The following is a 14246-nucleotide window of genomic DNA, read 5'->3' on the forward strand; positions in this document are numbered from 1 at the left end:
AGGGGGAAGGCTTTGGATTGGCATGAAAGATTGCCCAACCATTCTATCACCACTTGGGATGAGTTGGCCAAAATATTCATAGCAAAGTTCTTCTCACCGAGACATATGGCGATGCTGAGAGATGATATCTTTGTCTTTAAACAAGAGCCAAATGAACCACTTCATGACGGACGATGGTTGAAGAATATCCGAACAATGACATGACCGAAGCCATGATCCAACAAACATTCTACTGTGGCATCAACACTACTAACCAGTGTGTAGTTAACCCTTATGCAGAGGCGTGTGATATACTTGATGAGATGTGGGATACTTCCTCGGTGTGGCAAAGTAGAGGTAATGTGCCACAAGGTGATCCCAATGTCGTTCACCTACACAAAGAGCTCCATGACCACGACCAAGCAATAGCCGAGTTAACTATGACCATGTACCAGTTGGCCAAAGCTCAATTGCAGCAAGTTCAAGGGCCAAAACAAGTGAATGCCATAGAAGTGGTAAATATGATGGTCAACAAGAGGAGGCAAAGAGGTCAACAAATTCAAGGAAATCCGGATCAATTTGAGCAAGGTGGTAGTGGTTACAATCAAAATGATATGTATGATGATCAAAGTAAAGAGGTTCAGTATGTGAACAACTACCAAGAACAACGGGTCAATGCTCCGAATCAACAACAACAATGGAGATTCCAAGGAAATTAGGGAAATCAAAATCAGCAAGGAAATTGGAACAGAGGCAACAACAACAACCAAAGCAACTGGGGGAACAATAATCAAAATTGGGGCAACCAAGGTAACAAGGAAACTGGGGTGGAAATAACAATAGCAATTAGGGAGGCAATAACAACCAAGGGGTTTGGAATAACAATAATTAGGGAAATCGGGGGTCGGGCTTTCAAAGGCCTTCGATGTTTCAACAACCTAACAACTCGCCTCCATATCCATCACAAGCTCCTAGCTAGTCCAACAATGGGATGGGATGGATTGAGTCAATGTTTGAGCAAATGATGAAGAAAAACGCTGACTCCGATGCCTAATTGGCGTCCCATAATACTTCAATCTACAACTTGGAGATCCAACTTGGCCAAATTTCTCATACCCTTAAAGGCTTTCAAAACAAAATAATGAGAACCGGTTCAAGAAATTTATTGATATGATGAAAGTTTTGTCCATAAATGTGCCTTTGGTGGAAGCTCTAGAACAAATGCCAGGATATGCCAAGTTTATAAAAGACTTGATAACAAAGAATAGATCCATGAATTGTGAAACAATCAATATGACGCATCAACTGAGTGCCATTGTACAATCCATGGCCCTAAAGCTAGAAGACCACGGTGCTTTTACAATACCGTGCTCTATTGGTAGTGCCGATTTCACCAAGGCTTTGTGCGACATGGTGGCAAGCATTAAATTGATGCCATATTCTGTGTTCATGATGTTGGGGATTGGGCAACCAAGGCCCACATCCATGAGGTTGCAAATGGCAGATAGAACAATGAATAGGCCATTGGGGATAATAGATGATGTGCTAATTCGGGTTGACAAGTTCATACTTCCCGCGGATTTTTTGATACTTGACTGCGAGGTTGACTATAAGGTGCCGATCATATTAGGGAAACCTTTCCTAGCTATAGGGAAGGCTTTAGTTGATGTGGAAGCAAAGGAGCTCACCTTCCGGGTGGGTGATGAAAAAGTTGTGCTCCATGTCTGCAAGTCAATGAGGCAGCCCAATAGCAACAAAGTATGTTCATTTGTGAATATTGTGACCGAGGTGATTGTTGAAGACACCAGTGCTGTTAACAATGTAGAGGACCCTTGGGAAGCTGTGTTGTTGAACCATGATGCGACTGAGGATGGAGGTTTGGTGGAATATGTCAATGCTTTGCAAGGAATGGGTTCATACATATATGAGCCCCAGAAACTTTCCTTGGATCTTGAGAACCAAAAGACTCCACCAACAAAGCCCTCAATCTAGGAGCCTCCCATATTAGAGTTGAAGCCTTTGCCTTCACATCTCAGGTATGAATTATTGGGCCCTCGTTCAACTTTACCTGTTATTCTTTCTTCGTGCTTAACTAACGTGCAGGTAGATGCCACCCTTGCGGTGCTCCAAAGAAGGAAAAAGGCAATTGGATAGACTTTGGCTGACATTCGGGGTATAAGCCAGGCCTTTCGCATGCACAAAATTATACAAGAGGATGATGCCAAACCCTCTGTGGAACACCAAAGGAGGTTGAATGAGTCCATGCAAGAGGTCATCAAGAAGGAAATTATATAGTAGCTAGATGCAGGGGTTGTGTACCCCATTTCGGATAGTTCATGGACTTCGCCGGTGCAATGTGTGGTCAGATTTCCTGTATGTCACGCGAGTGACGCGGGTTCGATCCCCGACAACGGTGCCAAAAATTGATTGGTTCCAAATCTGTATTTCTATTTAGTAGAAAGGATGGTCGATGCAGTTTTACCCAATAAAGTCCAGGATCTAATCCACAGGAGTCAATTAGTTTGGATTTAGGTTTATATTCGAGTAGAGATGCGATTTTTGCTCTAAATTGCACTTCCACGAATGGTTGGTTTATTTTCTACTTCTACTTCTATTCGATAGCATGCAACTTTTGAAACTAAGTACAATATTTTTGTTAGTTGTTTTAAAAGATTTAAAGGGACTAGGGTAGTGACTTTCGCCTAGGTGGATACCTAACGGGTAGTAAGAATCTAGGGCAATCATGTTATTAATTGGGGTCGTAGTATAGCTATTACACTCGAGTACTCACTCTATACCTCTCGGTAGTTTGAGTGATTTTGCCCAATTTGGCTTTCTCAAGTCCAAATGGGTATTCATGCAATTCAAGTGAATTTAGCTCAAGCAGGGTATTACTATCTCTAAGTTTAACCCTTTAACTAGGGCTATCAATTTCTTGAGTTCACCCCAATTCCTTGTTAGCCTAATTTTCCTAGACTTAGTCCCACTTTCTTAAGTAGAGACTAAGTCATAAAGGCATGAATCAGTGTTTGCAACCATCTATTTCTTAGTTCTAGCAAGAACTAGGCTAAATACCACTAACTCATACACATTCAAGCCCTTAAATTCAAGACCCATTAAATACCCACACTAGGGTTGGGTCACAACCCTAGTTATTGGTTTAGCTACTCATGAAAATAGTAGAAATCAAAGATAAAGAGAAGATAAAATCCATAACACTAAATTAAAAGATGAAAATCTAAAGTTACAAGGTAAATCTTATACAAAATTGCCCAAATAGGAAAAACTAGCCATCTCACATATTCAACAAACATAACTTGACCTAAAAATATGAAAAAGATCTATTTATACTAGGCCAAAATTCCCGGACAAAAATGACCATACGGAGGTTTCGCAACCGCATAATTCTGACCGTGGCCGCACTTTTGCTTTCGCGGCCGCATAATATTGAGCGCGGTCTGCGTTTCTTCACATCTGAGACTGGGCTGGAACTTGTTTCGCGGAGCGCGTAATTGTCACCGTATCCGCGTGAGAGCCTTCCACAGCTGCGTAATTATGATGCGGTCCGCGCTTAACATTTTTGCCCTTTTTGTGAGCTCTCTGAATCTATGCACACGCGGTCAGCGAAATACTAATCGCGGCCGCTGTAGTATGTTCACGGCCGCCAATTTCCAGCACGGTCCGCGTCCATATCTGTGCCCAAAATTCACCTCTCTGATTCTCCCTTTCGTGGTCGCACTTTTCTGTCGTAGTCCGTGTTCTACAGTCTTGGCCCAGCCTTTGTCTTTATTCAGGTCTTGATTCCTTTTATGAGTTGATCATGGACACTTTGGCTCATTGTGAACAATCCTGCAAGCAAACATATTATGTTAGTTTTCGGGAATACTTTTACGCATTTTAAGCCCAAAACGCAAGTAAAAAGAGAGCAAATAATGGTTAAAATTCCCACTTATCACATAAATGGTAAAACATTAAGCAAATGAGCTCCAATTTCTAGTTTTATTCAAGCATTAGATCTGTATCGTAATTACAGAGCCATAGAAAAAAGAATCATCGAATTTGGACATCGTATGAGTTTATGATCATTTTACTAAGAAGTGGATTGCCAGATTTTTCAGATTAATTATGAAATTGCCACTGATTTCGTATTTAAAAATCTACACTATTTTTAAATATTGAAATCAACATATCTCCTTCAGTATGAGGTCAAATGGAGTGATTAAAAAGCCTAACTTGACTGTAATTTTACAAGGAATCTATTGGAGGCGTTAAAAGTGAGTTTCAGGATTATTTGGCATATGAAATGAGGCAGAACAACTGGGCAAAAATATTTAATATCGAGGGTTTGTTCTTTTGGTCATATTTTGAGTTAGGGAGCTCGGATTTGGGCAATATTTGAGGCAATTTACCATATAAATTGGGGTAAGTATTCTCTACTTGGTTTTGCTTATTTTTCATGAATCTAACTTTATTTTTAGTAACTGGATTGTGAATTTTAAAGAGAAAATTGGGGGTTTTTGTCCAAAGTTTCATAGAGTGAATTTTTGACTTTTGAGCATCGATTCAGAGTCAGATTTGGGTGAAACTAGTATGGTTGGACTCGTAATTAAATTGTTTGTCGTATTTTGTGTGTTTTGTCTTGTTCCGAAGCGTGTGCCCGAGTTTGGCTTTTTGGTCGATTATGGGATTTTGATTAAAGATTCAACTTTTATCGATTGAGTTTGTTTTCTTTGGCATTATTTGATGTATTTGAGTTGCTTTTGGCTAGTTTCAAGCCGTTCAGAGGTTAGTACGCGCATGATAGTATCTTTGGAGAATCGTTTGGCTTGCTTGGTATTGGATTTGGCCTGTTTGAGGTAAGTAACACTTCTAAACTTGGTGCTGAGGGTATGTAACCCCATATTACGTGTTATGTGTTTGGTTTTGAGGTGATGCACATGCTAGGTGACGGGCGTGTGGGCGTGACTATGTGAATTGTGACTTTGTTATTCTTTTGGTACTGTGTAGTTTCCTGATCTTATCTGTAACCATGAAATCTCTACATACTAGAGCTATTGAGTGGTGATTCGTGGTAGAAACTATGTCTAGGCTACATGCTTATTCTGTTGGGACCCACTGAGGTCATATTGCTATTGAATTATTTGGTTAAATTGCAATTTCATACTCGGTCATGTTCATTCATTTCATATCATATCTCAGTCTATGTTGCTATTTATTGACACATCATATCATCATTTTGGGCTAGTTTCATGGTATTGTGGGCCCGAGAAATTAGAGATATTGATGACTAAGTGAGGCTGAGGGCCTGAGTGTGAGTGATATTATAAGATTGGGCTGCACGCCACATCATGTTATATTGATTTATGCCTGGATCTGGCTTATTATTGCACTTGGGTTGAAGGAGCCCCTCCGGAGTCTGTACACACCCCTAGTGAGCGCGGTTGATTTATATTAAGAGGTGGATCTTCCTTGGGCATTGATCTTGCTCGAAGCATTTATATTTTGGGATGGATCTTTCTCGCGCTAGATTGGCCTTATACAGTACTGAGTGATGCTATATATATATATATATATATATATATATATATATATATATATATATATATATATATATATATATATATATATATATATATATTTGTGATGGATCTTCCCTGGACTAGATTGTCCATATACAGTACTAAGTGACTTATCGTGTCAAGTGATTGAGCATGATTAGGGAAAATTGTGAGATAGGGCGATTGAGTACTCTGAGAGTGTGAGTACTTGAGTTCATCTCTGAGATACATTGCATTTTCCTCACACTGTACGATATCATGACATTCATGCCTTCTTACACATATTGACATATAGGCATAGAGATATATTTTCCTCATGCCATTTGAAAGTGAAACATTTACCTGTTTAAAGCTTTGGGAAAAATTACAGTTTTCAAACTTACTCATACTTTTGGCGATTTCGGTAAAACATTTGGGTTTTCACTGATATACTTGAAAAGCATACCTTTTTTTGAAACTTTGAACGAGCTGAGCATTTTATCTCTAAGTTACTTCTTATTACTTTCATTATGTTGTTCTGAACTATTGGTGTTGGATTATGACCCTTGTCCTAGCTCGTCACTACTTTCAACCTAAGGTTAGGTTTGTTACTTATTGAGTACATGGGGTCGGTTGTACTTATACTACACATTTGCACCTTGCGTTGGGTGCTGATGTTGCTGCGTACGGCGAGAGCTGGATTGGAAGTTCTACATGCGTTCTAGTTGTAGCTGCCTCTTGTTCTTGGTAGCTTTAGAATTATTAATCTATTCATGTATATTTCAAACAGATGATGTATTTTTATTTCACACCAGTGTTGTAAACTCTATATCTTAAAAGCTCATGATTTGTGCTACATATATTTTCTTTTACTTAATTCTCTTATTAAATTTCATTGGAATTGGATAGTTGTTAATTGGCTTACGTAGCGGGTTGGGTTAGGTGCTATCAGGACTAGTCAAATTTTGGGTCGTGATAAGTTAGTATCAAAGCTCTAGGTTCATAGGTTCTACAAGTCATGAGAAAGTGTCTAGAGAATCTTGCGGATCAGCATGATGACGTCCATACTATTTTGCGAATCGGCATATGTGCGCTCGGTATCAGCTGCGCATTGACGACTTGTAATTATATGGATGAAGTGTGAGATGTGATTTCAGTGTGCTGATGATGGGCTGGTCTGGAGGGTTTGAGGTTGGATTTTGACTGTAGTTTGGGCATATGGATTTTGGTTGTGTGAGCACGTGATTTTGGACTTATATGTCTGGTAGTATCCCTATCGGTGGAATTTTTGGCTCGATGAGTGGCTGGATGGCTATATGATAAGTATGATGTGACTGCGCGATGTGTTCAAATGGTTAGAATTTGACGGGAGGAGCTTTCTTGGGATGTGAAAAGGATTATTAGGTGCTTGATTTTGTTTTGTATATGCCGTATAGTCTCGAGTTATAAGTGTATTAAAGGATCTTCCATGTTGTTTAACTATGGAACGAAATAGATTTTCATGTCTTGTTGTGAGACCAGACTTAGGAAGATTAAGTGATGACATAGTAGTTGTGGCTGTGAAAGGGTATAAAGAGATGTTAGTTTGAGGCTAAGCGGGTAGGTTATCACCTGCGGGGTAATCTATGGATGTATAATCCTTATGATGTTGTGTGGAGAGTTTCTTTCTACTAGCGGGTTATGGGTATATCGATTTGAGTTTTGATTGACTGAGAAAGTTGACCTAACCGTCACATGGATGAACGTGAGCATAGCAGATGATTTGAGGCATTAAATGGTTTGTGTTACATGGGTTTATGAAGGATTTAGTTGAACCTCTCGACGATATTATGGCAATAATAGAGTATGGGCATTGTGAGTTATTATGTGTTTTGATCTAAGGCTTTGGGCCATGTGAGGGAGTCTGCTATCGACGATTTAATTGCATGGTTATTTGTTGTATCGGTTTCAGTCTGAGGCATACTTGTGGATCAATTACGACTTGCAGATGTTGGTTTTCAGGATGACTTAAGCAAGGGAATTTTTGGATGCATGATGTATTATACTTTATGGGTATATTGGAAACATTGAATGATTGAGTTGTTATTTGTAAAGGATGTAGTGTGCATGAAGTAGGATTCACTCGGTTGCTTAAAGGTGTGGATTACTTCTTTGGGTGTTGTTGTGCTAATGGAACATATATCATTCGGTCCGTTTGGGGCGGTGCAATTGAGAGTTGAGTAGAGTGGAGGACTCTAGAGAAGGTTCTAATGGGTTCAAGATTTATATGTAGCAATTGAAATTTTTTCTGGATTTGTATATGGCTAGGGTATGAGATTTACATTAGATGTGTCAAGACTCGCGGTATTTATATATCATTATGAAGTATACATTTCAGTATTAGGAAGGTGAAGAAAATAGCTTTAGATTCACAGAAGGTCTCTGCAGAGTAGGTGTCTCGGTTGTGGTACTTTTGGGGTGCTTAAGAAGGAATAATGGCTTATGGGCCTTAAGGCGGTGTGGTTTTATGCTAGGGTCTTGTGTGGTGAGTTTTGTTTGAGGGTCATGGTATTATGGCGAGAAAAGGTATCAACTTGAAGGCAATTCGGAAGGAACTCGGAGAAATAGGACAGTTTAGTAGTAGGTTTGGTCAGCACCGTAATGGATATGATTGGTTATTTGGGTACTTATGATGTGGTGAGTCTCTACAGGTATTTTGTGGCAGTACTCTTGGGTTTTGGCGACTGCGTGGCTTGGTTGAGTTAGAGGGATTTGGTTCTGATAACTTGGTTATGTGAAAATTGATTGCCAAAGAGTTTTCCATGATTTCTATCACGGTTCGTGGTGGATATTTTCTACTGGCTAGAGGAGCATGTTAAGTACTGTGATTTCCTACTGGATGGGATCAAATGGAAGGTTCTTGACTGATTGGATATGTATTCTACTTGTGACTCAGAGTTGATTATGAGGTTATCGTATTTTTCATATGAGCGTGTTGTGTGGGATTAAGGTTTGTGTGTGCAAGTTCATGGTTTAGTTTTGAAGAGAAGGTCATAAATTCTTAGATTGCATGGACGATTTTTGGTGTTTAGAAGAATTTTATAACTGCTTGGTTTTTCCTAAGAAGGGGACGCATCTCGGAAGGTGCATTGTGTTTTGACTTACAGATGCTTCATTGCTATTGTGGTACTCGCCTGGTTGATCGATTGATGATATTTAGATTTTTCCATGTGGCATGGAAGAATTACGTAATTATTCCTCGTGGTATTATCGTGTATGAGAGATATATTAGACATTCAAGCGGTGGAGTTGGGATCAGATATGGTGATTCATGTGTTCTATATATTTGGAGACTGAGAGTTCTCATAAGCAGGTGGACTGTGAAGATGTGGCCAAAGCTAGCCATATAATAGTATGTGTTATGGTTAGGTCGTTATTGACTTTTGGAGGGCTATTTGTCCATTCGGGGATGATCGGAGTTGATTTGGGGGCCCATTGGTAGGCCCAATGAGGATGTGTATTCTACACCGGGTCGGATTTGTTGACTCTGAATTGCTATTATTGAGGGATGTGTCATTCAGTTAGAATTGATTTTATTTGTATCTGATATGTTCTATGTGTTACTCTTCCATGCTACGAAGGGTTGTGATTTGTTGGTTATATGGACACATGGTGCGGTTCTGCTTGGGCCTTATAGCAGAATTCGAGCGAGATGGTGATTGGGGTGTGGAATTGTTGATTGTGCCTTAGTTATGGTCTTTTCGAATTGTGGTATATTGTGTTATTTTCTTCTCCATGGTTATGGTATGCACTTCATGTAATTGATGTCAAATTGCGTGTGGTTGTTGATTTTGAGCATTGTGGCTTGAGGTATTTCATATGGGCCAATGTTTGAATGTGGTCAAGCATTGCAGTTGGGTTATGCCGGGAGATGATCCTTTGTGTTAGATTCATGTGTCTTGGTTCTACTAGGTATGATGGGTTCGTAGCATTTCGGTTGTGGTGGTACTTGTTGAACTTGTGGGATAATTCTCTCGTTTGAGTCATTTTCCATGATTGAGTATACTTAGAATGTTGCTTATTGGTGCACAGATTGTACGAGATGTGGCTTTAGATTGTATTGATGTGGCATATCACTGGAGTGGTTGTGTTGGATGAGATGAGGTCATTGGACGTAGAATGGATGCTATGGATTTGATTACAACATGTATGGAGGATAATATATTTATCCCTTCAAGGCCTATAGTTGTTACAACCCATATCCACATGTGTTAGTTCATGCCATATATTAGTTAACATAAATCCAAGAAGGAATTATCTTTGAGATGATAAGAAGTCAATCCTATTGGTCTTAAGTGATACAAGAGTGTATAAGGGTGATTAACCAATATTAGAAGTTAAACGAATCAAGGATGTTGTAACTCGTATTTTCAGGTAATCTAGCGGTGCTTAATACACTCAAGAGGTCATTTATTAAGGTATTTTAATCATATAATATCCGTATCATAAGTCTTGAAGTCAAACGAGTTATGAAACAAAAGTCGACAAAAGTTGTCGCAACTTAGGTTCATAATTTTACTTAAACATTAGGTCAAATGTTTCTAATCTTTTCTCATAATTTACAAGGAATTACGGGGTGATCTACCCACCAAATTAAAGATCTATGAGTCTAGTTTCCAACGCATTAAACCGTTCATCGATACGATCTTGGAGTAGAGAGATATTCGCGTTTTCGCGAGACTGCGCCAAGCACCTCTCTATGGGGCCCACTAAGTCGGTTTAAGATATTTGGACCTATATAGGATGACTACAACCCGTTTTTAGTCATTTATTTTCACTATTTTCAGACCTTAGAACCCTAGGAACATCCTCTCAAGGTTCTCTCAAGATTCAAGACCCAAAAAAAGGGCAAACAACACAAATCAAGTGTCGGGAATTCCGTGGCGCTAGTAAGTCTCTTGTTCTTCTTGTTGTTGCTCATTTTTGTGTCATTCCAGCTCGTGTGGGAGGTTGTTTTAAAGGGTTTATGTTCTGTAAATACTCCCTCATGTTCTTAATATCAATCCTAGGTGATTTCAAGCCTTCTAAAGTGATTCTAGTGCCGAAAAACACTAATTGATCGCTAGTTTCATTTTTTTGTTGTTGTGGCAGCATTGGAGGGATATTTCTTGGAAATTTAAGGTCAAATTGGAGTTGTTCTTTCTGTATAAAGGTAAGGAACCTCTTACTCTATATGTATTTAAGATTATCCAAGTTGCGGCTAAGCCATTGAAGCTAGAACTTGTGAGATATATATCGAAAGGTTTGGTAGTAGTGTTATTGTTTTGTGGACTGTTTTGCGTTGTTGTTGGGCTGCGTATTTTACTACTATCTTGTGGAGTTTTGGAGGAGGAAGGGTGTGGAGAAACACCATATATATGTAGGTTTATGGGCTGATAGTTATTCGTAACATTTCCAGGTTGTTTGACACGACTACGGTGGTCGTCGTATGTATGGAGTGATTAGGCTGTGTGTGGACTATTTTGGGAGGCTCAATATGTTTATTATTGATGATGTTTGGGCTGTTTGGTGATTGTTTTGAATGGTGTGAGGTCATATATATAGGGGAGGTGCTGTCCGTTTCATCGTAAAATAGGTTGTGGTCGATACATAATAGTTATGACGCTTAAATGATAACGATAGTATCATTTCTCTTATTGTAGACTAAGGAGTTTTGACAATTGCATAGCTTGAGATTGGGGCAGTATATACAAGGTATGTGAGGCTATCCCTTTCCTTCTTTTGCACGACTCCGATTGTACATAATGTAATGAACGATCTTCCAAGATACTCTACTCTTAGAAGCTAGCAGTACTTACATTGTTTTCCCTCTTATGGAACGATTGATGTTAATGTTGCTTCTCTTATTCTTATGTTATCAATGTTGTTGGTACTTCCTGATTCTTATAAGGTTCATAGTGAAGAGTTAGTCCTAATAACGTGTATAGAGGATACCGACCTTACGTCACTCCGAAAGGTTTAGAATGTGATTCCATGAGTCGAGCATGCATTATATATATGTATCTATTTTACTCTACCGAGCCACGCTATAGTTGGCCGGGTACGGCACCTATTGTGCAACCACTGATCAGTTGGGTTTTACCGAGCTCCACGTGGCCGGGTACGATTCTACCGAGCCTATTATGGCCGGGTACGATATGATGATGATGATGCCCACAGAGGAGAATGCTTTAAAGGTTTATGTATTTATACATATGTATCATGCATTTCATGTAAGTAGCCCTCAGAGGTACTAAGATGTTACATGTTGTATATTCTCTATCCTTGCTTACATTACTGATCGTATTTATGGTTCCTTGCCTTACATACTCAGTACTTTATTCGTACTGACGTCCTTTTATTTGTGGACGCTGCATGTCGTGCTGCAGGTCCTGATAGACAGGCAGGTGCAGCTCCCCCACCACAGTAGACTGTCCAGTTCAGCGGTGATTGGCGAGATCCCTTCTCCGGACTTGCCTTGGTCTTGGTATGCAATTTTTGTTATAGACATTATGGGTATGTCGGGGCCCTGTTCCGGCTATGTTGCAACACTTATGTTCTTTTAGAGGCTCATAGACAGGTGTCGGCTCATGTATAGTTTGGTATGCCTTGTAGGCTAGTTTTTGTTGTATAGTCTTTCATAGTAGCGTGGTAGCTCATACCTTATATGTAGTTTCTTGATTGTCTGGTCATCCCCTGCTATGTATATTCATGCCATCATATTTTATTGCTGGTTGTCCATGATCTAGGTCTACCATTTATATTGATCTCTTTAGCCTTAAAAGATAATAATGAAGGTTAGATGAAATGTACGTTGGTGCTCGGCAAGTGTGGTCGGGTGCTAGTCATGGCCCTTCAGTTTGGGTCGTGACAAACTTGGTATCAGAGCAAGTCTGTCCTAGGGGTTGTCTATGAGCCGTGTCTAGTAGAGTCTTGATTATGGATGTGTAGCGCGCCACATTTATAATCAGGAGGCTACATGACATCTAGGGTTGTTACCTTCTTCCTGAATCTAGATCGTGCGTAGAGTTGAGTCGTAAGTGTTTGTCTCTAATATTCACCTTGTTTTTTTTCAGTGATGCCTTCGACTAGGAAGCAAACGATTAGTAGACGGCTTGATACAGCAGCGGGAGAGGGTACCAGTCAGGTGCCCCAAGTCAGAGCAGGACAAAGTGAGGCTCAAAGTGAGATGCCCTCTCATACCTCATCTACTCCATCTCCTCCAGAGGATATTAGAAGGCACCCAGCGATTCTTGGCATGTTCGAGGACAAACATATGTTTAAGTGGGGGAGGATGTAACGACCCGACCGATTGTTTTGAGTATTTGCACTTTACTCAGTAGTTTGAGGGCACGAGTATCTCCGCATGATGCATTATGACTTGTGTGAATCGTCGGTTTTGATTTTCAGGTTTTTTAGAATTGATTTGGAAGAATGAACTTCATGATTAAAGCTTTAAGTTGGAAGAGTTGGTCACCAAGTTGGACTTTTTAGAAATTGACCTCGGATTGGAGTTTTGATGGTTCCGTTAGGTCCAGATGGTGATTTTAGACTTGGACGTATGCCCGGATTTGCAATTGGATATTTCTAGAAGGATTCCGCACTAATAGGCGAAAATTGGAATTTGAAGGTTTAGAAAAGTTCATTAAATTTGATTTGAGGTGCGATTCATTGTTACGATATTGTTATACATGATTTGAGGCCTTGAGAAGGTCTGTGTTATTCTATTGGACTTGTTTTTATGTTCAAACGGGGTCTCGAGGGGCTCAGATGAGTTTCGGATATGTTTGGGTTGTGTTACGCTCGTTTTTTAAGTTTTGACTTCGTTTCTTCAAGCGTAAATGGTACCACATTAAGCAAATGAGCTCCAATTTCTATTTTTATTGAAGCATTAGATCCATATCATAATTACGGAGCCATAGCAAAAAGAATCATCGAATTTGGACATTGTATGAGGAGTTTATTGTCATTTTACTAAGAATTGGGTTGCCAGATTTTCCAGATTAATTACCAAATTGACTAAGCTCAAATGGAGTTATTAAAAAGCCTAACTTGACTAAACTTTCACAAGAAATCCATTGGAGGCATCAAAAGTGAGTTTCGGGATCGTTTGGTATACGAAACGAGGCAGAAGAGCTGGGCTAAAATACTTAATATCGAGAGTTTGTTCATTTGGTCATATTTTAAGTTGGGGAGCTCGAACTTGGGCAACCTTTGTGGTGATGTTCACCATATGAATTAGGGTAAGTGTTCTCTACTCATTTTTGATTATATTTTGTGAATCTATCTTCATTTTTGGTAATTGGATTGTGAATTTTAAAGGAGAAAATTGGGGGGGGGGGGCTGTCAAAAGTTTCAAAGGGTGAATTTTTGAGCATCGATTCAGAGTCGGATTTGGGTGAAACTAGTATGGTTGGACTCGTAATCGAATGAGTTGTCGGATTTTGTGAGTTTTGTCAGGTTCCGAGGTGCAGGCCCAGATTTGGCTTTTTTTGTCGATATTGGGATTTTGATTAAAGATTCGACCTTTATCGATTGGGTTTATTTCCTTTGGCATTATTTGATATATTTGAGTTGGTTTTGACTAGTTTCGAGCCATTCGGAGGTCGGTACGCATGTAATGGAATCTTTGGAGCATTGTTTGGCTTGCTCAGTATTGGGTTTGACTTGTTCAAGGTAAGTAACACTTCTAAATTTGGTGCTGAGGGTATG

The 14246-nt window shown here is 39.6% G+C and overlaps 1 protein-coding gene across 1 annotated transcript; it reads left to right on the forward strand.

The window, feature by feature from the left end:
• Positions 1-1152: 1152 nt before the first annotated feature.
• LOC138875423 (uncharacterized) lies at positions 1153-1971 on the forward strand. The gene has a single exon (XM_070154251.1). It carries the CDS (start codon positions 1153-1155, stop codon positions 1969-1971), a length of 819 nt encoding a protein of 272 aa, XP_070010352.1.
• Positions 1972-14246: the final 12275 nt, after the last annotated feature.

The sequence above is a fragment of the Nicotiana sylvestris genome, chromosome 8 (genome assembly GCF_000393655.2).
Source record: "Nicotiana sylvestris chromosome 8, ASM39365v2, whole genome shotgun sequence".
Lineage (NCBI taxonomy): Eukaryota > Viridiplantae > Streptophyta > Magnoliopsida > Solanales > Solanaceae > Nicotiana > Nicotiana sylvestris.

Excerpts from the sequence above, each read along its gene's own strand:
- LOC138875423 (XM_070154251.1), top strand. The coding sequence starts at position 1,153 with ATGAAAGTTTTGTCCATAAATGTGCCTTTGGTGGAAGCTCTAGAACAA.